The following is a 26,705-nucleotide window of genomic DNA, read 5'->3' as shown; positions in this document are numbered from 1 at the left end:
CCCGGGTTCACGCCATTCTCCTGCCTCAGCCTCCCGAGTAGCTGGGACTACAGGCGCCCGCCACCTCGCCCGGCTAATTTTCTTGTATTTTTAGTAGAGACGGGGTTTCACCATGTTAGCCAGGATGGTCTCGATCTCCTGACCTCGTGATCCGCCCGTCTCGGCCTCCCAAAGTTTTGAGTCTTGCTCTGTCACCAGGCTGGAGGGCAGTGGCACAATCTCGGCTCACTGCAACCTCCACCTCCTAGGTTTAAGGGATTTTCCTGCCTCGGCCTCCCAAGTAGCTGGGACTACAGGCACAGGCCACCTCACACCTGTAATCCCAGCACTTTGGGAGGCCGAGGCGGGAGGATCACGAGGCCAAGAGATAGAGACCATCATGGTCAGGTGGTGAAACCCTGTCTCTACTAAAAATGCAACTTTGTTTCTCAATTCCATTCTCCACAAAAAGAAACCAGAGCTCTTTAGGGAAAGGATTAATTCCAGGTCTAGGGCAGGGAGAGTTAAGACTGAACTCCTGGCCAAGCGCCGTGGCTCACGCCTATAATCCCAGCACTTTGGGAGACCGAAGTGGGCGGATCACGAGGTCAGGAGATGGAGACCATCCTGGCTAACACGGTGAAATCCCCATCTCTACTAAAAACACAAAAAATTAGCTGGGTGTGGTGGTGGGCACCTGTAGTCCCAGCTACTCTGGAGGCTGAGGCAGGAGAATCGCTTGAACCCAGGAGGCGGAGATTGCAGTGAGCCGAGGTCGCACCAATCCGAGCGGGACTCCGTCTAAAAAAAAAAAAAGAACTCCCTCTCTTTTGGTGCTATCAATTAAGGAAATGCTCAATAAATGATGTTGGGGGCATGTTAAAGATGCAAAAGCCAGCTTTAAGGGGCTCCCACTGGCCAAATCAGGGACAATTTGAGTATCGGAATATGTAATGATAATAAAAGATTAGATAATAAGTTAATGGTAAGAGACCCATGGGTCTACACAAAGTCTCAAAGTATCTCCCCCCAAGTTATTTACCTTAAAGGAGAAAACTTCGCAGTGGAGGCACATGACACCTTAACCAAAGTGATCTAAGTTTCAAAATAACAGGACAAATTGAAATTTTGTGCCACCTGATAGGATCCAAAAATAACACAGCATTGCTTCTGTGATATTCTTCCCAAAGATGCATAATTCAAATCCGATCATGAAGAAACAGCAGACAAACCCCAGCTGAAAGATGTGCTACAGAAAACAGGCCTGTATTCTTCAAGTGAAGGGCATGATGGTCAAGGAAAGACTGAGGAAATATTGGCAATAGGAAGGAGACTAAAGAATCATAACTAAATAGTTCAGGGAACAAATTATTTTGCATTGGGCTTGCAACTTTTCTGTAAATTTAAGGTTATCTCTAAGTAAATTAGCATAACCTCAAAAATAATGATAATATATGAAAATTAAAGACTAAACCCCCTTATGTCAAAAGATGCAAAATTATATATTTTGAGCTATATGTATTTAAAAATTTTATCAACAAGTGTTTGGCTCCAAAATGCAAGAATGTTTAGATATCAGAAAACTCTATGTGTTATTATACCAAATTACATGCCCAAAAAACAAATTCACAGAGTAAATAAGAAATTTTAATCATATTAGCAGGTGAATAAAGAGCTCATTCGTAGTTTTTCTAAACATCTCTAAGCAAGCTAGGACTGAAGGGGTAAATAAATAGCTCAGTAAAAGGTATTTATAGGGGAAAAAAACTCTAACAGCAAACATCACACTCTATGGCAAAAGTTAAACATTATTTCCTTTAAAATCAAGAATAAGGAATCAGAAACATCTTTACAGCCTGCTGTAACTCCTTCTTTTCAATAAGATATTGCACTTTCAGCCAATGCAAAAAAGACTAAAAGGCTTTAAGAATCAAAAAAGAAGACACATATGATGCTAAAGAATTATAAGCTGGGCATGGTGGCTCATGCCTGTAATCCCAGCACTTTAGGAGGCCGAGGCGGGCGGATCACCTAAGGTCAGGTTCCAGACCACCCTGGCCAACACGGCAAAATCCTGTCTCTACTAAAAGTACAAAAATTAGCCGCGTGTGGTGGCAGGCGCCTGTAATCCCAGTACTCAGGAGGCTGAGGCAGGAGAATTGCTTGAATCCGGGAGGCAGTGATTGCAGTGAGCCAAGATAGAGTCACTGCACTCCAGCATGGGCGACAAGAGTGAGAATCTGTCTCAAAAAAAAAAAAAAAAAAAAAAAAGAATTAAGAATTATAGTACGGTATTTGCAGATGGATAGCAAAGAAACCAATTCAGTCCTATCCATAAACTTATCTATAGATGGGACATTGCTATAGAATACTGAGTGTCATAAATCAGTGTGAAAAGAATAAATGATGAAAAATTGGTGCTAGGCTATCCATATAGGAAAAAACACAAAAACTATTTCCATGCCTCACATCATACACAAAAGCAGATTAAAGGCATAAAATGTGCAGATCAAAACTTTGAACTTAGGGAAAAAATGCAGAAAACATCTTTACAATTTTAGGATTAGGGGAATTTTTTAAAGCACTATACACAGATGTAGCGCTTATAAACACTGATGATTGCTACACATTAAGCTCAAATGATCTGTATGACCAAAAGAAGTGAAAATGTGGGAGAAGGTATTTGCACTAGATAGATAGAGCAGACCATGGATTAACATGTAGAACATATAAAGATGTCTTACAAATCAATAGAAATGTGTCTAAGACATGAAACCTGACAGTCAAAAAGAGTGAGAGTAAAAGATAGGCAGATACTTAACATCACTAGTAAGCAACAGGTACAAGTTAATACCGTAATAAATGATTATTTCACACTACACCAAAATGGCTGAAAAGATACTGAAAAGGCCAAGTGTTCACAGTGGGTGAAGGTTGAGGGATTGGCAACAAAAACAAAACAAAACTGTGTAAAATGTTGGTAGGAGTGTAACTTGACACAAGCTCAAGAACAGTTTGGCAATGGTCCCTGATTGCTCCATTTGTTTCTGGCTGGAGAAACTCACACATGTGCCTAAAGAAGTACTGTACAATGCCTGCAAATCTCAAAGAACTGGAAAGACCTTAACTGTCTAGCCATTAAGGAATGAATAAAGTTATTTTTCCCCCATAAAAGAACAATTAAAATGAGTGAATCAGGTCTACAAATATCCACATGGCTGAATCTCAAATACATAATGGTGAGTGAGAACAGCAAGTTGCATAAGGACACACGTAATACCATTTATATAAATCATGAAAGCCCACAAAATAAAACTCTATATTGGTTATGTATCTATACATGTGTAGTAAAATTCTACAGTCATACAACAGCCTGATAGCCGCAGACTTTTGTTATCTCTGGGGAGGGTGAGAAGGAAAAGATATAAGGCCTTGATGTGGCCTCTTATGTTTCATATTTTAAAATTTGAAACAACATTATCGATGGTAAATTGTTAACACCGCTGAGAAAAGCGGAGGGAATTTTGCCTCAGATATAACCGGTGGTGACTGCAGGGTAACAATTTTTATTATACAGGTGAGAATGTGAGTATCAGAGGGCACGAGGAGGAGAAAGCTGAGTCAGGGAGGTAAGGGGACCAGGAGGCAGGAAGCAATTTATACACTGAAATAAAATGCAGATCAAGAAGAAATGCCTATAAGGACCAAACATCTTCCACTGATGAAACAAGGCAAATCCCAATTCAACAGAATGAAATAAAACCCAGTAACCTATCACATTCCTCCATACTCACTATAGACTCTTTTAAAATGACATTCAGTCCAGTGTTGATGAAGTTCACTTTTTCCCCCCGAGTGAAAAATATCTGCCTTATTTCAAGGTTAATTTGCAGCACCTCCCCCTAAAACAATTATACTTATTTACCCACTGCATAAAACGTGTTGAATCTCTGCATTAAAAACAGCATCTGCTACACGTAATGGAAGAATACAATGGGACTATGAACTCTTCTAGTTCATCTAGTCCATAAAACAAACTATTATATAGCTATAATTTTTCTCATTTTACAGATAAAGAAACTGAGATTCAGACAGCTTAAAACCTACCACCATATCACCATGCTGACAAGTTAGCATGAGCCATAATTCAAATTCAGTTTGCCAGACAGCCCCAAGACCCACACCCTTTTCCCTATACCTAACTCCCTACGAGGTAGATCTTATGTCCTGCTCTTACTGTTCTATGTGGGCTATACTCACCATACACTTTATACTTATTTCCCCATACAATAGAGTCAGACTAGTGGAATATACCTTTTGAACCAGTAATTGCTCTCCTAGGAATCATTTGGAAAACAAGATAAAGAAAAGTTGTATTTAAAAAGTGGCAGCTCCAGACCGAGAATAAAAAATAAAAACATTAAAGAATAACAAGCAAATTCCTCCACATCAGGGACTAAACTCATTTTACAGGTCAAGAAACATCTGCATACAAACTAAGGAACCTACGTAAATTCCTGTACTAGTGATGGTGGGGCCAGGATCTGAACCCAGGCAGTCTGATTCCCAAGCAGGCATGGTTAATGGTTACGCTATTGTTTTATAAGCCTTTTTGGTATCCACAGTAGAAATATATTTTACCTCATGATCCTGTACACACACACACAAAAGTGAAACAACTTCTACAAAACAACATTGACCTCAATATGTAGCAAAAACTTTAAGACGCTGATTTCGTCATGAAATTGTCTCATGGCCCACGATTTAAAAAACACACAATGCTTCAGTGCTTCAAAAATACAGTATTTATTGTAATAACTAGAGTAGCATGTAAAAAAAAACTAAGTGGAACTGCATGTTTAGCAACAGAGCTGAGTAATTATGAATATAAACAATTGCTATTTGGAGAAAATACACCACGTTCATTGCTTGGAACCATGAATAATACTTATATATGTAGGAAATATAGAAAAAATAAAACAGGTTAAGGTAATAAGGATATAGGCAATTACGTTTTTATTTTTAATTTTATAAAGACTTTTATTTTTCCTTACAAACTGGGATGCTTAAGAGACCCGATAATAGCTACTTTTTTATTTTCTTGGCACCAAAGCAACTTACTTATGTGTTCCTTCTGGCATATCTGTTTCAGATCATAGTCAAGTTTTCCAATTCGTTTTACTAAGCTAGGAAAATTTTTTATACCAAAAAAAGTAAAATCAAAGCAAAACAAATGCTCCTTTGTTTATAGATGAAAATCTGGAACCAAATAACACAACATTAAAAGAACAAAACTTTGCAAACACATCCTAAAGCTACACACATTGAAACGCTACAGAAATACGCTTCCTGGGTTCGTTCTCCCTTCCCCCGCTCCTCTGCACTGTGCCTTTGGGTCTCAGACCCTTGTCCCGGGGGTCCCTCTGAATCCACCTCAGATTTTAAGAGGATGGGGCTGAGCCACTGGGCTGAGGTCTGGCCCTGTTCTCCTCATCTGCCAACGCCTCACAGTACTGCGCTGGCCAGTCCTTGGGGTCTTGATTATGGACTTTGGCCACAAACTTAAGAACTTTCATCTTGCTGGTTTCCAGGTTGGTTCGCGGGCCCCACTGGAACTCGTAGTCCACGGGGTCGGTGTGGGGTATCCGCCGGTATTCCAGGTAACGTTGTCGCACAAAGTCCTCAGTAATGAGTTTCTTTGGATCTCCGAAAATGAAATGCTTCTTGGTGGGGTAGACCCCTAAGCGCCGCAGAAAGTCCCAGACTTCAGTCTCCTTGACGGTGTTGCCCTTCATAAAGATGAGCCCCAGCACGATCATCAGGAGGCCCGTAGTGGGCGTGCCTTGGTCACCCCTCACCTCGGCATCCTCCTCCACCGGCTCCAGCGTGTTGATGAGGATGTACGTGTTGCTCTTGGGTTCAAGTTCCACCAGCTTATACCCGAAGACGTACTGGAGGCGCTCGGCGGCCCGTTTGAGGAGGTCGGGGAAGATGTCCCTGTAGTCCCCGATGACGTGCTTCAGTATGTCGGCCCGCTTGATGGGAATCTTCTTCTGGTCCTTAATCAGCAAGAACTGCACCAGCTCGGACACTTTCAGCTCCTGCTGCTTCTGGGTCCTGGGGCCCACGGCGGGGGCGCCCTGGGACCGGCGGGCGCCCTGCGACGAGGGGCCCTGCGACCACTGCGAGCCGCCCGGCCCCCGGGAAGTGCTCGGGGCCTCCTCCGCTAAGCGGTCTCTGGGGGCCCGGGCGTCTTCGCCCGCCCGCGAGGCCCCGGAGTTTCCGCCACGGCTCCAGTCGCTGTCCCTCTCGGCCTGGCCGCCAGAGCGACCCCGGTTCCTCGGTTTTTGCAACATGTCACCGGCGACGGGTACCGGTGCACACTCCGGCAAGCAAGCAGCCGCGGCGGGGATCGTGGGTCGGCGACCCGCTAAGGCCGCTGCGTGGGCGGGGCCCCAGAAGGGGCGCGCAGTGTCGGCTGAGACTGCGTGCTGCGTCATGAAGCCTGCGCCTTGCGTCACGGCGGCTGGGCGGTGCGCCTGGGCGGTGCGCCTGCGCGGCTGCGGGGCTGCGGGTACCAAAAGCATCAGAGATTTCTGTGCAGCCCTGCAGGTCTGGTCGGTGAATTTCAGTATAGCGAAGTGTTGTTCTTACTAAACCATGCAAGCAGAGAACGAGAACCGAAACTCCTAAAGAAGTGTGTCGCTAAATTCAGGACCAGACAGGCTCAGGCAAGTTTTACAGACGGTATTATGAGTTTCTAATTCTAAATCGGGAGCATCTGTAAATGGAAAGATCTCACAGGATGAATGTGTGAGAAAGAAAAAAAAAAAAAGGTGAAGAGGAAGGTACGACCGTGGAAGTAAAAGCATTTATTTCTACACAACATGTAGAAGGATATAAAAAACCCAGAGGGCTCTTAGTTTTCGTCCCTCCGCTCAATTTCATACCCTCCAACCCACTGCCCCCAGTTACTTTCTCTAATGCCCCGTGGAGTTTGTTAAAAACAAAAGTCTGCTGCAGGCTTTCCGCGCAAGCAGGACTTCGGTTTCACTATTTCCGTATGTGTATTTTCTGCATTAAACTCCTTTAGCTAGACAACTATGAGAAAACCACACAAAACTTGTCAATATTAAGTAAATGTTTTAGCTTGGTCAAACGAGTTTATCCTTTGGAAAACAACTGCCTTCGGCTCACAGCCACAATTTTAGCAGAAATGCGTAAGAGGAATGCTGCAAACGTGCACTCTCAAGAGATTACCACTTAATTTTGGGCATCACTGATCAAGAATTGCAATAACGTGGATCTCTTAAATTTCTTAATTCATAATATATTAGCTTTGAGAAAGAAAAGAGAACACAGGGGTATTTATCCCTCATCTATGATGTGTGCAGTCTATGTATATTTTAATTGTGCAACTCAAGTAGCCAAAATGAGTCATTTCATTAACTCAAACCATCAGCAATCTGCTGCCATTACTTCTATAGATCTTAGCAAATTTGTTTCTTCTCTATTTATTGACTTGCAAAGAAGAAACTGAATTTCCCTGTGTCTTTTTAAAGCTACCCAGAAAGTGGATAAACTCTTCAAAGAACCAAATCGAGTTCCTCTTTAATGCAAATATATTCAAAGGAAAGCAATTTAGAACACATTATCTGAATAATAGCATCAAACACAACCTTATTAAAATTTTGTTAAATGTTAGTAGCATAACACATTTGTAATTCAGTAGGAAAATGCAATCTGATAATGGCACTGGAACTGCTATAGTAAATGTAAAATCATATTCCATGAACTAATGCAAGTGTGCTAAAATCTGATACGCAGTGAGTAATAACTTACTGTTCCACACAAGATACAACTATATCCTCAGGCATCAAGCTTAATGACAAAGGCCTACTACGAAAAACAAATATATTATCAAGGTATTCATTTTTTTACAATGAGAAAATTCATCTGCTTCAGTTTCCTTGCAAATTAAAATTTGGACTTAGGTTCATAAAAGCTTCCTGCCATCTAGAATTCTGCAAAAGGTCCCTACCACAGGATGTGGATGGTCTACCTTGAGTCCAAAAAGTTCGGTGACCAAGATATAAGGGGAAAGTGGAAAATTAAATAAAAGCTCTTGTCAACAATTGGGCTGGTTTTTCAATGCTGTTTCTTGCTAAGGTATTCACTTACGTCACCAAGCAGTCCACCAATCAGGCTACCCCCGTGACTGTGAAAATCAGCAGTGTCCTCCAGCAGCACTCTTACCTAGACAGCAGACTGTCATTACTCAAAATAGAGGAGAAAAGATGCCAGTTTGTAAGTCTGAAAACATCTCTCTACGCTCTGTCCAGAGGAATGCAGGTGAGAAAACGCACACATAAAATAAGAGTATTAGAATTAGTATTAGAATTAGTATTAGTATTAGTATTAGCATTAGTATTAGAATGAAGTTTAGGCCCTGCATGGAGAAGTCCCACATTCTTCTGCATGGAGAAGAAGACCCACATTCCACCTTGGATTAATACTGGAAGCTATGGATGTTTGGGGAGAAACTGGTGAAAACAATACTAACATTAGTAACAATAATATAAACGACAACAGTCAATGATTATATAGTAGTTGCTGCTCCATCTCCATGTCTGCAGTTTCACTTTCTTTGGTTTCAGTTACCTGCAGTCAACAGTCTGAAAATATTAAGATATTTTCAGAGAGAAATCACAATATAACTTATTACACTATATTATATTTGTTCTACTTTATTGTTAGTGTCAACTGAAGGATGATGAGGTTCATAAATTTGGAAAGAGCTTTATTTCTCATAGAAGGTTGCAGTCTGCGGGGTGGCCATTCCAACAGCCTGGGAAGCAAAACCTCATGCTAGAAGCCAGAAACAGACACTTCAACGGAGGGGCAAAGGGAGCACGAATCTATGCAGAGTGGGGTGGCCAAGTATACATATTTAATAAGCTATAGGAGGAGTCATGAATATTTACGCAAGGAGAAACGTGCACATGCGCAACTGCACTTCATGGCTCTCCATGGGACCCATATTCCAAAACTGGCAGTGTTAGCATGATCCAGGGTAGGAGTTTTCGGACCCTCTGGTATCAGAAGGTGAAGCAGAGGACATGAAAACCCTGACTGCATGTCTTCCATAGACTGGCCCTAACTACTCCATGGTTGGTAGTCTTTTACCAGGAAGAACTGCTGGGCAGTTGTGCCAAAACTCCAAAAGGGAGGGGCAGCATCAGGTGGCTGGTTGATACCAGCGGTGGAGTCTTGAAGGGCTGATTTCTGTTTAGCGCTTAGGGAAGAAAGCCGAATGGCATTTAGAGCGGGAGAGGGTTTCCAAGGTTATTCTGGGGTCCCCTTGGTCAAGAAGGGGTCTGTTCAGTCAGCTGGAGGGCTTAAGGTTTCATTTTTGTTTCTCATTAATTATTGTTAATCTCTACTGTGACTAATTTATAAATGAAACTTTTTTTTTTTTTTTTTTTTGAGATGGAGTCGCACTCTTATGCCACTGCACTGGAGTGCAGATCTTGGCTCAGTGCAACCTCCGCTTCCCACGTTCAAGAGATCCTCCCATCTCAGCCTCCTGAGTAGCTAGGATTACAGGTGTGTACCACCATGCCTAGCTAATTTTTTTGTATTTTTAATAGAGATGGGGTTTCACCATTTTAGCCAGGCTGGTCTCGAACTCCTGACCTCAAGTGATCCATCCCTCAGCCTCCCAAAGTGCTAGGATTACAGGCGTGAGCCACCGCTCCTGGCCTAAATTAAATTTTATCATAGGTTCATGTAACGATTAATGTTGAGTGTCAACTTGATTGGATTGAAGGAAGCAAAGTATTATGCCTGGGTGTGTCTGTGAGGGTGTTGTCAAAGGAGATTAACATTTGAGTCAGTGGACTGGGAGAGGCAGACCCACCCTCAATCTGGGTGGGCACCACCTAATCAGCTGCCAGCGCGGCTAGAATAAAGCAGGCAGAAGAACGTGGAAGGACTTGACTTGCTGAGTCTTCTGGTCTTCATCTTTCTCCCATGCTGGATGCCTCCTGCCCTTGAACATCAGACTCCAAGTTCTTTGGCTTTTGGATTCTTGGACTTACACTAGTGGTTTGCCAGGGGCTCAAGGGTCTTCAGCCACAGACTGAAGGCTGCACTGTTGGACTCCCTATTTTTGAGGTTTTGGGACTCGGACTGGCTTCCTTGCTCCTCAGCTTGCAGACAGCCTCTTGTTGGGGCTTCACCCTGTGATCATGTGAGTCAATACTCCTTAATAAACTCCCCTTTATACATACATCTATCCTATTAATTCTGTCCCTCTAGAGAACCCTGCCTAATACAGTATGTATCTATGTATAGGGGAGAACATTGTGTACTTAGGGTACACAATGTACCTAATTGTGTGTCCACGATTTCAGGCATCCACTGAGGGTCTTGCAACACATCCTCCACAGATAAGGGGGGACTACTAGACAAAGTGAACGGTGGGTCAGACCTTATTCCAGGTAGTTTACAGGTATGACTTCATTTAATCCCCACAACAAACCTATGAGGCATGTGCATTTATTATGTTTCTCTTCTCACAAACGGGCACAGGAGAAAATTGTTAAGTTTTGAGGGTCTACGGCAAGTAAGTGGTAGGTCTGGGATCTGAACACAGCCAATCTGCCTCCAGAGACTGGGCTTTTAACTGTATACTGATTCACAGCAAACAAAAAAGCCCTTGAAAAAGTAAGGGCTTTTGGATCAGATGAACTAACATTAGAAACCTGTATGATACTGGCAGAGCTACTGACACACCTCCACGCTTCAGTCTCCAAGTCAACAAAATGAGGCCTAATCCTGGCATCAAGATTAAGTGAGATAGATTTACCCAGTACCTAGCACAGGGCCTGGCAGGGTAGTTGGATAACAGTCTCCTTCTTTCCAGGGATTTCTGTTAAGGAAAATAGTTGAGGACTACACAAAGTTGTGTATACTGCAGGGGAGACAAAACCTTCCCTCCACCCTCGAAGGGACATGTCCTGTAAAACTTAAATGAAATTTGAATGCTTTTCTCCTGTTAATCTATTTTACGTCCATTTAAGTCTCAGGTCCAGCTGGGACCCTTCGAGGGTGGAGGGTGGAGCGCTCGTTAGGGAAATGAAGACCCAAAGAAGTGGCAAAACCTAAATGCTTTTACATTTGGTTGAACAAAGAGAGGTAATTGTGGGAAAAGTAAATTATGTGGGGAGGATAAAGGGAGATAATTATTTTAACAAAGTTGTTTGTACAGAATTCACTTGGCTTTGACTCCGCATTGAGTAATGTTTCTTTCCTCTTGGTACAGTAAAGCTATTTTTCACATGGGAGTTTTTATCTCCTGTTTTCAGGAAGAAAAGAGGAAATTCAAATGGCCTTCTTGCATCTGCTATTTTTCAAGTGCCTTTAGCTCAAAGTAATCCTTATGCCAAAGTGGCATATTTTGGGCACATTCTGCCATCTTTCAGTAGAACGATGAGAAAGATGTTCACTGCAGCAAAACACATGTACACAAAAATCAAAAGGGCTGAAAAGAAATACATCTATCAAGGTGCTATTAAAGTTAATTTGCTTTTAAAAATCAAAATCAACCCTGATTTTCTTGCTTGGGAGATGAATGAAAAATATATTTTCAATGAAGTGTCACTTCAAAGTGACACTATGCCACAGCAGCTATGCACATTCACATGTTCAATAAATTCAGTGTGATTTGAATATGGCATTTGTGACTTTCTGTTCAGGCAGTGAAGTCACAAAGACAAGTGGTTAAAAAAGAAAAACATTTTCAAACACTTTATGTTAATGACCTTCATGCTTTTATTACTAGACCCAAAAGAAAAAATCAAAATTCTTTGAGGCAAAAGCTAAGCTAGCTAAGATTTCAAGTGCAAAGGACAAGGAAATGCCTACTACAAATTGCTCTTTAGATGTTTAGAGTAATTAAATGTTTTGTCTTTTCGATAGCAAATGCCTGCCAAGAAACTCTAATCATCTTTATTATCTACTAGATTCTCCTCTTCATTCATGGTATTTCTTGTGAATCAGAAAGACGCTTTAATTTTTCTGACGGCAACACAGTGCTAAAAGCAGGTGAGGACTTTTTAAGAAGAAAGGCAGCGATCAAAGCATGCAGCCACCACATATGAGCTGTTCTCTGCCTTTTCCAGTGGAAGAAAGTGGGCCAATGTGCAGCATGTGAGCAAAGGAGCTGGGAGGCAAATACTATTTTGGTGGGTAGACAGCAGGAAAAGCGATCTAGACATCTTAATGGTTGCAGTAAAGTCCCTTGTGTCCACACATTTACAACAGTTATATATATTCATTCATAGCAAAGATCCCTCCTGCTTAGATCACATGGTAGACTACCTAATAACACTTTGTCCCTCATAGATGAGTATTTTGATGAAGCAGCAACAGAGTTTTCCTTGGCTGGTGGAAGCGAGTGGAGAGGTGGGCCTTCATAAGATAGTGCTTTCCAAGCACTGCAGCCATTTGCCCAGAAGCCTGGTCTTAGACTCTCTTCTCAAGAAATGCGTCTTCCAGATATCCAGGGCCCTTTACTTAGGAAAATCATTAGGGCCTACTAAGTTATAAAATTACAAACATCCACAGTCTTGATAGTGGTCACTAAGATTCTCTTGTTTGCTTGGTTTCTAACCCCTCTGTTCTGTATCCTTTCCCTGTAGGAACAGCCTCTTTCCACCTTTAAGAGACCTTAGTATAGGGCTCTGCCTTCCTTTCCTGAGTGCACAGGATTCAGGCCAGACACAGTGACTGGTTCAGAAGTTCAGTCAGCATCCTTCCAGGATATTCAGATAGATATTCTCGCTCCTCTGAGCTAACAAGCTGAGGGGTGATGTAAGCCTAGCCACCTGGGCCCTTGCTTCTGAAAAACCTGCCTCAGGGCAAAGCCAACTCAAAAGAGATCTAGGACATGGGAAACAATCTTCATGCTGCCATTTGAATCCCTGGGTGCTGAGTTCAAGATCAGACTCCTGGAGATAATGAATTACTAGAGCATCTCCTTTTGCTTCATCTGCTTTGAGTTGGTTCCTGTCACTTGAAAGTGAACAAGGTCTGGCTGAATCAGTAGCCAATCCTATTATTCAGGGGAAAAGAGGGTAGTAAGAAATGAGACTTTGGAGCTAGGGAAGGTTAATAATGAGGAGTTTTGAATATAATGAGAGGTGAATTGAAAACAATGTGACATTTTTGTTGTTTTTTCGCGTAACAAAGAAACATAACAAATGGAATGTTATGTTGGGGAATGAGCTCATCATTTGAGTTGGTGGCAACAGGGGTAAGGGAGAGACAAATTATGAAGAGCTGTGCTTTTCCATATGGAAAGTATATATGGGCCAGGCACAGTGGCTCACGCCTGTAATCCTGGTACTTTGGGAGACCGGGGCGGGCAGATCACTTGAGGTCAGGAGTTCCAGACGAGCCTGGCCAACATGGCAGAACCCCATCTCTACTAAAATTACAAAAATTAGCCAGGCCTGGTGGCGGGTGCCTGTAGTCCCAGCAACTCGGGAGGCTGAGGCAGGAGTCGCTTGAACCCGGGAGGAGGAGCTTGCAGTGAGCCGAGATTGTGTCACTGCACTCCAGCCTGGGCGACAGAGCGAGACTCCGCCTCAAAGAAAAAAAAAAAGTACAAATGAGCTAATCTGATGATTTATCTTTGCAGAAAGGAGTTTTACACAACTTGGAATATAAATTAAAGCAGTGGTCCCCAACCTTTTTGGTACTAGGGACCCGTTTTGTGGAAGACAATTTTTCCACGGAAGGTGCGGAGGTGGGGGGATGGTTTCAGGATCCCTGCCTGTGCAGCTCACAGTAGGGCTCACGGCCCTATGAGAATCTAATGCTGCCACTTATCTAACAGGAGGTGGAGCTCGGGCAGTAATGCTCACTCGCCTGCCACTCACCTCCTGCTGTATGGCCAGATTCCTAACAGGCCACGGACTGGTGCTGGTCCACAGCCCGGGGTTTGGGGACCCCTGCCTTAAAGCATCTGCTACTCTAAAGTGTCTGTGTTCTCCATATTTAACCCAAAGCACTTGACCACTTGCTATACCACGCAAGATGACAGAAACCTCATTCTTCCAGACTACGCTTTAGCCTAAAGTAGAGACATACGCACAGGAAAGAGCTATGTCCACAAGCAGAGCTGACAAAGCCAATATCCAGACAGGGGCAATGCAGATGGGTTATGAGAAAACCGAACACATTGAAATGGAAAAAAAATAACATTAGCGAAAAAATAAACATATTCAAGGCAGACAAGAAAGACCCCATGTATGCATACCTGGTGGTCTTGAGGGAGATAACAACCATAAAGAGAGAAAGAGATGACTGTAGGAGTCCTGGGGAGATGGGTTGCCACAGGCCCCGCCTCTCTGATCCCACCCCCGCCACCACAGCTCCCTCCCTTAGACTAATAACCACAGCAAGCATGCTTTCAGGGCTCTGGGTTCTCCAAGATCTGCAGAAGAGAGATCTAGCACAGGGTTCCTCCTTCCCTGAGACACAAGTGAGAGCTTAGCAACTTCACGCGGAGAAGAGGGCTTGCCCCTTCCCAAGGCCTGGGAAAAGCAAGGACTGTGTGGTACTTGTGGGGTCTGTGCTGGCAGAAGCCTGTGTCTCCCTTCTGAGAGAGTCCACAGCTGTCCCCTTTCTGAGAATAATCCTCTGAGACCCTGTTCCAGGCTGTCGTTCTTCAGGAGAGCCTCACAGGCAGGCCAAGTGCTGCCAGGCCTCAAGGTTGGGAGAGCCAGCAGTTTGCCTCGTGTGAGGCCCGGGCTGCAAGAGGCCCTTCGTAGTCCTTCAACAGGCATGTAGACAGTGCGCCCTCTGATGCACCGTGGCCAGAAAAGCAACACCTGCTGGGCCTCCTGCTACTGGCCAGCCTCATACTTTTCCAGTGACTCCCAACAGCATGGCCCACAGAGGAAAGGGAGAAGCCCCAACCCTATTCTGTTTATTCCACTGGGTATCCCTGGCCTCTTTTCTGCAAACCGGTTGACCACAGATGTATGAATTTATTTCTCAATTCTAATCCACTGCTCTACGTGTGCACTGGTTTCCCGGGGCTGCCGAAGCAGAACGCCACAGCCTGGGGGCTTAAACAACCAAGTGACTCCTCACAGTTCTGGAGGCTCCAAGTCCGAGACCGAGGAGTCGGCATGGTTGGTTCCTCCTGAGGCTTCTCTCCTCAGCCTGCGGATGACCACACTCTCATGGTGTTCTCAGCTGACCCTTCTCGGTGCATGCACACCCCTGGTGTCTCTCCTTTTGTTGACTATAAAGACACCAGCCCTATTGGATCAGGGCCCCACTGTAAAGGCCTCATTTTAACTTAATCCACTTCAAGAACTTATTTCCACACACAGTTTGTAAGTCTCAGGTTGAGTCTTGCAAATTCTGGGGGAGACACCGCAGCCCATCACATATGTCGATGTGTGCCACTGCTACACTGCCTGGTTACTGTAGAGAGTTAGTAAGTTTTGAAATCAGAAGGTGTAAGTCCTCCAGTTCTGTTATTTTTCAAGATTATTATGGCTATTCTGGGTCCCTTCCATCTCCATAGGAATTTTAGAATCAGCTTGTCTATTCCTGCTAAAAATTTAGTTGGAATTTTTTTTTTTTTTTTTTTTTTTTTTTTTTGAGATGGAGCCTTGCTGTGTCACCAGGCTGGAGTGCAGTGGGACGATCTCGCCTCACTGCAACCTCCACCTCCCAAGTTCAAGCGATTCTCCTGCCTAAGCCTCCTGAATAGCTGGGACTACAGGCACATGCCAGCACGCTCAGCTAATTTTTGTGTTTTTAGTAGAGACGGGGTTTCACCATGTTGGCCAGGATGGTCTCGATCTCTTGACCTCATGATCCGCCCACTTCGGCCTCCTGAAGTGCTGGGATTACAGGCATGAGCCACCGTGCCTGGCCTCAGTTGGGATTTTCATAGGGCTTGTTTTGAGTCTGTAGATCAATTTGGGTAGCACTGACATGTTAAAATTAAGTCTACCGATCCACATACAAGGGATGCTAGTTAATGTGGACAAGTGAATTTATTACTCCTCCAAAAAACTATTTTTACAAACTTTATATCAACATGAGAAATGATGTTGTATCTTTCTACCTGGAGGGAGCAAGGAAGTCAGGTGGTGTGTCCTTTGTACATGGGCAACCCAATTTCTTATCTAGACTTTCTTTTGCTCGCCTGGAAAAAAAAAAAAAAAAAGATATTGCAGAAATGTGATAATTGCTTTCCTTAGTATGAAAAACTGTTAAAATGAGTAAAGCCTGTGCTGAGCTAGAATTCTCACATTTCTGTTTTGATGTATCTGCATTTCACAGTAAAAACCCTGAGTTATGTATATATGTGATCCTGAAGTACCCATGATTAAAAACAAATATTTCAATCTACCATGTTCAGTTCTATTAGATCATTAAAAAACCTATCTCTACTCGAATTCTCTGAAAACTTGTAAATCATGCTCAGCAGAGTGACAACTCCACTAGGAGAGGCTGACCAACTCATTTGTTACGAAGTCCCTGGCCCCCTGAGAGGGGGGCCCCCAGAAACCTAATGTGAAAGGAAACTTCCATTTTCTCCCCAGCTGCTTTCCTTGAGTTTGCATGATATGCTTTGACTGCTATGTGGAGCTGTCAAAAGCCTCGAACAGAGAAAATAAGGAAGAATGGCATTCCAGGAAATAAACAAGCTTAATCTCAGCTGGACAGAAGGAGGTACAAAGGCGGCCTGGGGAAGGAAGGGGCAGGATACGGGGAAGAGAGAATGGACTCTGTAACCTCAGGAAAAAATAGCAACCTTATAAATACAAAGACGTTCCCTGGCAGACACATGTCAGCACGTGGATTATAAAAGACAAACCAGCCAACGCCCCCCAGGCAAGTGAGAATCACATTCATCGGGAAGGAAGACAGCAGAAGGATCCTGCTGCCTGGTGATGTCTCAGCTGGCCTGGCTGCAGCTTTGCCTCCAGCAGCCAGGGAACCCCCATAGGAAGGACAACCCAAAATGCATGAAAGGTTTTCTGATGGTTTGCTGCCCCTTGAGGTTGGCAACACCACCCCTTCATCTGCATGGATAAACCTGGGCACCCTTTTTGAGAAGCAGTACTTTTTTTTTTTTGAGACACAGTCTTGCTCTGTCTCCCAGGCTGGAGTGCATTGGTGCAATCTTGGTTCGCTGCAAGCTCCGCCTCCTGGGTTCATGCCATTCTCCTGCCTCAGCCTCCCAAGTAGCTGGGACTACAGGCACCCACCACCATGCCTGGCTAATTTTTTGTATTTTTTAGTAGAGATGGTGCTTCACCATGTTAGCCAGGATGGTCTCAATCTTCTGACCTCATGATCTGCCCGCCTCGGCCTCCCAAAATGCTGAGATTACAGGTGTGAGCCACTGCACCCAGCCTTTTTTTTAAAGACTTTATTAATCCCACATGTTTGAGACAGGTGGTTGGGAAACCAAATATTAATGAATTAACTGCTTCCTAGGATTCAACCAGTCATTAAAAATGTACCTGTGAAATTTTCTTGAGCTGTTCAATTGTTTATCATTATCCAAGAGGTTTGTACTCTCATGCATTTATTTTCCTTTCATATTTACCTCTAAGCAAATTACCTAATTCAACATGGTTATTCTGGATATTTAAAAGCTGTTCATTGGGAAATTTCACACAGCAATGTGAATACACCTGTTATGCTTAATCCTTTGTACTGAGGTGTGATTATTAGATGTAATTTATAGAAATTCTGCTGAACTCATTGTAATTTATTATCCATTTACAGTTTTACTTGATTAGTCTTACTCAAGGATGATATTTTCTAAATGTATAAATAAATAATGCAGCCTATTAAAATGGAGGTTAAATAATAATAAGCAACGGGTTTACAAGTGGACATGTGACCCAGCTCTGGCCAATGAGGTGCAAGGGATATTTTGGGGGGCATCTGAGAAATGTTTACGTGCTCTTAAAAAGAAGTTATAGGAAAAAAAGAAGGAAAACTTTCCTGTTCTACTGGACCCCCATACCAGGCATCTGCATGTACTGCCTCAAGCAGGGGCAACTGTCTCATGACTGAGTAGAGCTAAGCCACCAAATCAACACATTGAAACTGGCAGAGGGGAAAGCCGGAAAGATTCTAGGTCCTTGACTTTGCAAGGCTGCTGAACCAGCTAACCCTGCGGCAGCCCCCCTCTGGACTTGCCATTTGACGTAATAACTTCCTTCATTACTGAAGCTTGTGTGAATTGGTTTATATCACTTGCAGGCAAAAGCCACCCCAAAGCTTTCCAGGTGACATCTGTAGACTAGGGAGTCCCAACAAGAGGAAGAGACTTCACCTGGTGAAGCTGTGCCAACCCACTCCACCTGTCTCTGAGATCTACGGATATTTGAATGTAAGCATGAAATGCTGCTCAAGTTCAGGTAGACTACAGCTCAAGAATGTGAGACTACAGGTTGGTAGTCTGCCTCCCTCTCTAAGGCAAAGAGATGTTTCGATGTTACCTGGGACCTGAGAAAGGGGGAAGGCCTACGGTTTGCCCAGATAGCTAAAGTCTGTAGGTTAGAAAGCCAGGATTTGTTTGGAAGTTATAAAGATGTATCCTCATATGTCACGGATATCATGTGATATGGTTTGGCTGTGTGCCCACCCAAATCTCATCTTGACTTGTAGCTCCCATAATTCCCATGTGTTGTGGGAGGGACCCCATGGGAGATAACTGAATCATGGGGAAGGTTTACCCCGTACTATTCTCATGCTGGTGAATAAGTCTCACAAGATCTGATGGCTTCGTAAAGGGAAACTCCTTTCACTTGGTTCTCATTCTCTCTTGTCTGCTGCCATGTAAGACGTGTCTTTTGCCTTCTACCATGATGGTGGGGCCTCCCCAGTCACGTGAAATTAAACCTCTTTTTTAAGAGGTTTGAAAAAGAGGTCCATTAAACCTCCTTTTCTTTATAAATTACCCAGTCTCGAGTATGTCTTTATCAGCAGCACAAAAACAGACTAATACATTATCCTAACTTGAATGATGCCTGTCCTCAGCCAGTGGTCCATTTTGTGAGTATCCATCAAGGAGTTTTCTCCCACTGCACACTGGACCTCAGGGGTTATCACAAGCTCCCCAGCACTCTTCAAATTGTTCCTTGTTTCCAGCAAGTCATCTCTTCTCCACCTACCTCATGAATTTGGTATTTTAGACGCCTGTCACATTGCCTGTCGCTGATCCCTGACTCTTGAGACCCCATGATGTGCTACAATCTTGGCCCCCGAAGAAGAAGACAGGAAGTTTTAATCCGAGGCTCTAGAGGGCTTCAGGCATACTGTTCTGTTCTTGTTGCCTGGACTCCTCCAGTACATCCAAGTCTGCCTTTAACTGTTTCTTGGCTATAACTGGTCTCAATATGGTGATGGCCAGGGGACAGATGAGCTTCGAAAGCCTTAGGCCAACCAGCCAGATGTTCTCTTACCTCCTGGTATAGGGGTCACTGATGATGCCTGGTATAGGGGTGTGTCCAGAGGATGACCCACTGTTGCTCCCCATGGCCTGTGATAGAGGGTCATGCTCAGACAAGGAGCTGAGACCAAAGACCAGAGTCCAGCAAGAATCTATGGACCAAAGGTCAAGCAGTCTGGAGACAGTCTGCATCTCTGGCAGACCCCAGGGTGAGAAGCAGCTATCCCAGGCCACAGTGGGGTCAGCTGGCCAATCTGAGGGCTCTGGAGCAGATGAGAGGGAGCGCGTCCTGCACACTCGAAAGAGAAGTTGCGAGGTAATACTGAGGACAGTTAAACCCTACTTGATTCCAAAAAGACTATCCCCACCCTCACCATTAGGAGAAGAGACAGTGTATTTTGCCAGTGCAACTGCGGAAAGGAAACAATCCAACAATCCCACCCTATCTGCCTCTGTCTCTTCTTCTTCTTCTTCCTTTTTTTTTTTTTTTTTTGGAGACAGAGTCTGGCTCTGTCACCCAGGCTAGAGCATAGCTCACTGTAACCTCGAACTTCTGGGCTCAAGCGATTCTCCTGCCTCAGCCTTTCCAGTAGCTAGGATTACAGACATGAGCCATCATGCCCCGCTGCACCTCTATCAATCCACCATGGCCTGGGGGGGATTTCAGTTATCACAGCCTACAGCCGGGCCCAAACCAGCACTGGGGAAACTCCACACCCACCAAAACGAGGCAGCACAGCAAAGTCATGTGCCCCCTAAGAGGGACAGTGGTTTGAAGGAAGGAGACAGCCAAATTCTAGAACAGATGGCTACTACAGAGCAGAACTAATGACAGAAACGGAAATAGACTATATAATATAAACAATGAGAACACATAAGGAGATATTATTAGAGCACAAAAAATGCTGTCAGGACGGAAAAAGGCTTGATTTTTTTATTGTTTTGTTGTTCCTGGATCCCAAGAGAAACTCCAAATGCTTGACTTTTTCATTTAAAAATTTAGTAGAGGTACTGTGTAAGAGAACAGTCCCCACGAAAAACCAAATTACGATTTTAGGAAGATAAAATGAAAAATGTATCCCACAACACAAGCCAAAAAGTTAATGAACTAAGAATCACGAGTTAAAGATCAAGATATGGAGGGTGGATGCAGGAGGAGGCATCCTGTGTAAATAATAGGAGTTGAGGGAGAAAACAAAAGTATGAGAGAATAAACAAAGAAATGCCAAAGAAACAAAACCAGTCAAGTCTTAAGATTGAAAGGTTCTGAAAACGCTGACTTTAGACACATCCTCACAAAGTTTCCGAATTTTCAGAATAGGGAGGAAAATCATATCAGCTTCCAGACAGGAAGAACACGTTGCTTTTAGAAATAACCAGTCTAGGGGCAGGGCGTGGTGGCTCATGCCTGTAATCCTAGCACTTTGGGAGGCTGAGGTGGGCAGATCACTTGAGGTCAGGAATTCGAGACCAGCCTGGCCAACATGGTTAAACCCCGTCTCTACTAAAAATATAAAAAGTAGCCAGGTGTGGTGGCACATGCCTGTACTCCCAGCTACTCGGGAGGCTGAGGCAGGAGAATCGCTTGAACCCAGGAGGCAGAGGTTGCACTGAGTCAAGATTGCACCACTGCACTCCAGCCTGGGTGACAGAGAAAGACTCCATCTAAAAAACAAACAAACAAAAAAGAAATAACCAGTCTCATATCACATTTCTCACCTGCAATCATGGAAAGTAATAGATCGTGGGCTAACATTTAGTGGCTAGGGAGAAGAAAGAACCGATGAGGAGTCCTCCACCAGGCGACTACAGAGAAATGGATGATTGGACCTGCAGTCAGGAAGCAGAGCTTCCCTGCACAGGCTCTGCAAATACTCCAGGATACACGATCAAAGAGCCAGATCAGAGCAAGGGCCCAAGGGAGAAGACGGAGTGCAGTGATTAATAGTGAGAGTGAATCTCATAATATTTATTTTTAACTCTTCATGCACAAGGGTAACGTGAATGTAAGTTATAACACAACTGTTCTTGAGGATTCTTGAAACGAAATAAGGAAAAGTTTAGTTAGATCCTAGCCCCAAACAATCTCAGCATACTCCAGGAATAAGAAGACAAGGGCGAAGCAGTGAAGAGAAACGTGATTCCCAGGGTTTCTCCTCCGGGTGGGACAAGATGAAGAGGACACTGAAAATATTTAGGCAGGAGGGTGTGCTGGTAATGAAGCTACGTTTTCTCAATTTCAAATCCACTGCTCCCTGACGCTGGAGTGGGGGCTCTTTAAGCTGTGGTTTTCTTTTGTTAGATGGTGTTCCATTGGGTTCTTGCAGTAACAGGCAATGGAGGGAGCCTGCAAAGTGGGGAGAGGAGATGAACTTGCTTCTTCCTTTTCTCTTGTTCCCCATGTCAGTACCAGCCTGGCAGTATCCCTGCCCTGGGCTCCAACCTCTCTCAGGACTCCCAAACCAGCTTTCTTGTGCTCTCTCAGAAGTATGAACAATAGCTAAGCACTTCCCTGCAGATATGAAAAAGACTGAAAGAGAATACCAGAAAACAGAGAAAATGGGCAAATCCCTAGAAAAACACAACCAAGAAAAACTGATGCAAGAAGAATCACAAAGTTTGAATAATTCTAGGAGCTTCTGAATCTGGAATTCCAAACTTTCCTTACCAGAAAACCCCAGGCCAAGATGACCTCACTAGTAAATTCCACTGAACCTTTGAAGAAATAACACCAGCCTTAAATAAATGCTTCCAGAGAAGCAGAAGAGGGACTAATCTTCATTGTGTTTTACGAAGGAAGTGTAACCTCCATATAAAAATCTGACAAGGACATTTTGAAAAAATGAAGAGTAAAGGCCAATCTCCCTCATGAATATACAATTAAAAAAATCCCGAACAAAACATTAACAAACAGAATTGAGATTCAGCTCGAGCAAGCTGAGTTCAGTCAAGGAAATAAGGTTGGTTCAACATTCAAAAACCAATCAAGATAATTCACCGTATTAACAGAATAAGGGAGTTCTCTCATATGGTCTTCCCCCAAAAAAGAAGTCATATGATACAATTCAGTATTTATGCATGATTTTTTTTTAAACTAACAAAACAAAACTTAGCAGGCTGGAAATAGAAAGGAACTTAAACAATCACTACAAACAGCTTTCATTACACATCATATGTGAAATAATGAAAATGTTGCCTTAGAGATAAGAAATAAAGAAAGCTGCCATCATCACTTCATCATTCTACTGGAAGTCTCAGTCAGTGCAATTAGAAGAAAGAAATAGGCCAGGCTCGGTGCTCAAGCCTGTAATCCCACCACTTTGGGAGGCCAAGGTGGGCGGATCATGAGGTCAGGAGATCGAGACCATCCTGGCTAACACGGTGAAACCCCGTTTCTACTAAAAAAACAAAAAAAATTAGCCGGGCGTGGTGGTGGGATTATATATATGAGCTTATGTATACGCAATTATAAATGAATAAAAAGTTTAATCTTACTAGTATTCAAAGAAATTCAAATTAAACAATGAAGTCGTCTAATATCTTTCAAATGAGCATGGGTTAAAAAGAATAACAACTTTCAGTGCTGGCAAAGGCATAGGAAGAAGAGCATTCTCATATATTGGGAATATAAATGGGTAAACTTTCCTAAAAGGCAGTATGTCAATATGCATCAAATACTCTAAAGATACATTCATTTTTATCATATATATCTACTTTTAGGAGCTGTCAAAAGGTTTTAATTTGTATAAGAATGATGGTCATCTCTCTAATTACAAAAAGCAGAGATCTGGTTAAACAATGTTATATTCATACATATAGAGAAGTCACTACCAATAAAATTGTAGAATATTTTAAAACATGGAACAGGCCGGGCGTGGTGGCTCACACTTGTAATCCCAACAATTTGAGAGGCCAAGGTAGGCGGATCACCTGAGGTCAGGAGTTTGAGACCAGTCTGGCCAACATAGTGAAACCTTGTCTCTACTGAAAATACAAAAGTTAGCTGAGCATTGGTGACCTATGCCTGTAGTCCCAGCTACTTGGGAGGTTGAGGCAGGAGAACGGCGTGAACCCGGGAGGCGGAGCTTGCAGTGAGCTGAGATAGCGCCACTGCACTCCAGCCTGGGCGACAGAAAAAAAAAAAAAAAAAGTCACAAAGATTGGGGAAAACCCCCAAGTTATCTCATTTTCAAATGATGTGATTCTACATGTAGAAAATTCAAAAGAATGTAAAGATAAGTTAACAGACTCACTGGATTTATCAAAGTAGCTGGATATAAGGTTAACAGACATACATCAGTTTTATTTCTATTTTCCAATAACAAATAAAATGGAATGAAAATAACAGCACATCTGGTACATTTTCCCCAAGATGAATGCAATGCAATCTCCTCCCTACACCCCCTTTCGTACCAAAATGTGGGTGGCTGAGCCTTCCCTCAAGGGACAGGGACTATCTGTCCAGCCCCTCAAATGTGAACTCCTTTTGTGACCTGCTTTGAACAATGGAATGCGGTGGAAGTGACACTGTCTGAGCTCTGGAGGCTGGCACCTCTGCTTCTGTCCTCTGACCATGGTCCCCACTGTAGTGCTCTCCTTGCACGGACAGAGCTCAGCCCACGCCACTGACTGGGGATGACAGGGAAGGCCCAGCAGTCAGCATCAAAGTTCCAAATAGAAGAGTGAGGCCATTTAGACCATTATGTAACTGAGTGTCCTGTTTTTAAAAGTATTTCTTCTTTCTCCTTCCTGCCTGTTCCTTATCTTGCCTTTAGCATGAGCTAACAGTCTTTGCTCTCCCTCCTTCTACCAGGCACTCCCTAGCACAATGTTTCCTCATCTAATTGTGTGTTTGTTTAGAAGTTCCGGAGACTACATCTTGAAACAATTCAGGGCACTGTGGGATTCTCCCCGACCTGCAGATTACTTCCAAGCTCCAGTTAATTTGCAACTGAGCTGTACCCAAGACGGCACCAGCCCATTCACCAGATGGGGCAATAACGCAAGATAGCCATCGGAACAAGTCACGTAGACTGGCACCCCCTCATTACTCCTGCATGCCCCTCATACCAAACTCCCCTTTTTAAGCCCTTACCCTTGACCCAAAAAGGCACTATCCTTGGCCATTTCCCATGGAATGGGGAAGAAAGCTTTTGGGATAAAGTCACTTTCCTTTCACTGTATCTCATCCTTGTTCCCGGCTTTGCAAGTGGCAAACAGCCGTGCCTGCATTCGGTTCCAATTGGGTTGCTCCAGCTACACTGCAATCACAGAAGAAAGTCTAGGCAAGACCAGCCAAAAAAAAAAAAAAAAAAAAAAACCAAAACCAAAACCAAAAACACCCATGGAATCCTGAAGAATGATAAACTATTGTTGTTTTAAGCCATTACCTTTTGAGGCAGCTTGTGGCACAGCGATAGAGAACCGAAACACCATACTCAATCACAATACCACACACACATTTATTTTGTTTAAAGTAGAAATATATCTAATGAGAGATATGCGGTGTCTCTACTCAAACATTATACAACAATAGTAAGAGAAATTACATAAGACCCAAATACATGTTCATAGCAGACATGCTAGAGTAAAGATATCAACATTCCCCATGTTGATCTAAAGCTTCAGTATAATCCCATGAAAAATTCCAGCAGGGTTTCTTTATACAATTTGACCAAATTACTAAAAAACTCAGGTGAAAATGCAAACGGCCCTGAATAGCAAAACAAGTCTGAACAGCAAAATGCTGACGTTATCGATGCCAAGTCTTATTTATAAATCTATAGTTATTAAGGCAGTTTGGTATTAATGCAAGTATAGACGAAAAGACCAAGAAGATCAAACAGAGAATCCAGAAAGTGACCGGTGGATAGGAGGACACTCATTCGTCACAAAGATGGCACTGCACAGCAGTGGGGAAGGGACTGTCTTTTGAATAAATAGCCCTGGATCAACTGGATATTCATACAGAAAAATGAAACTATATTTTTTTTTACAAAAATTTACTCTCATTAAGCTGCAGTTCTAAATATAGATGGGAAAATAAAGCTATCTGATAACAGGAGAAAAACTCTGTGACCCTGAAGTAGGAAAAATATTTTTTAAATCAAGACACCAAAAAGACCATTGAAAAGGCAAGCCTCTGAAAGCAAGAAACACACACTGTTATGTATGTATATTTGTATACGTGTGTGTGTGTGTGTGTGTGTAGGCGCCTACACAGTCATGTGCCACATAATGCTGTTTTAGTCAAGTCTGGGCCACATACGGGACAGTGGCCTCATTTGACCGTAACGCCCAGCACAGTGCCCCTGTCCCTGTTTCCCCATCATCACCAACACTTGGTGTTGTCAGGGCCTCTGCACTGGCTGTTCTCTCTGCCTAGAAAGTTCTTCCCACATGGCTCACTCCCTTGCCTCCTTCAGGTCCCCAGCAACGGTGAGATCTTCCCTCATAACTCTATATTAAGTACAGTAATTAATGGTACAATATTTCTGCTGTACCTTTTCTATGCTGAGGTATGTTAAGATGCACATATACACACCACTGTGTTACAGTCACCTATAGTATTCAGCACAGTAACGTGCTGTACAGGTTTATGGTCCAGGAGCAATGGGCTATACCCTATAGCCTAGGTGTGTAGTGGGCTGTGCCCTAATCTAGGCTTGAGTAAGTACTCTCTAGGATGTCTACACAACATGCATTTCTCAGAACACACCTCTGTTGTTAAGCACATAACACATAACTATATATGTACATGTGTATGTATACACACATATATGTATATATCCGCCCAACAAATCACAAATAACTTGATAAAGGGTTCATTTCCAGAACATACAAAATAAATAAATAAGAAAAATGGGCTGGGTGCAGTGGCTCACGCCTGTAATTCCAGAACTTTGGGAGGCTAAGGTGGGCAGATTGCTTAAACTCAGGAGTTTGCGACCAGCCTGGGCAACATGGCAAAACCCTGTCTCTACAAAAAATTAGAAAAAATTAGCTGGGTGTGGTGGTGTATGCCTGTAGTCCCAGCTACTCTGAGGCTGAGGTGGGAGGATAGCTTGAGCCTAGGAGGCGAAGGTTGCAGTGAGCCAATATCATGCCACTGCACTCCAGCCTGGGTGACAGAGGGAGACTGTGTCTAAAAAAAAAAGGAAAGAAAAAAAAAAAAAAGAAAAGAAAAATGCACATAACACAATGGAACATAAGGGCTTCA

General features: G+C 43.3%; 2 protein-coding genes across 2 annotated transcripts in view; both read right to left on the bottom strand.

The window, feature by feature from the left end:
* The window catches only part of FAM189A1 (family with sequence similarity 189, member A1), a 259,702-nt gene that overhangs the window by 128,523 nt on the left and 104,474 nt on the right, over window positions 1-26,705 (bottom strand). The gene's annotated exons all lie outside the window — the stretch shown is intronic.
* Window positions 4,765-6,480, bottom strand: NDNL2 (necdin-like 2). Its single transcript, XM_011995775.1, has one exon. The coding sequence runs from the start codon at window positions 6,477-6,479 to the stop codon at window positions 5,421-5,423; it is 1,059 nt and encodes a 352-aa protein (XP_011851165.1). The 5' UTR covers window position 6,480; the 3' UTR covers window positions 4,765-5,420.

This window comes from Mandrillus leucophaeus, unplaced genomic scaffold (genome assembly GCF_000951045.1).
Source record: "Mandrillus leucophaeus isolate KB7577 unplaced genomic scaffold, Mleu.le_1.0 Scaffold498, whole genome shotgun sequence".
Taxonomy (NCBI): domain Eukaryota; kingdom Metazoa; phylum Chordata; class Mammalia; order Primates; family Cercopithecidae; genus Mandrillus; species Mandrillus leucophaeus.
Note: the sequence above shows the minus strand (reverse complement) of the source record. Positions and strands in the feature narration are given on the sequence as shown.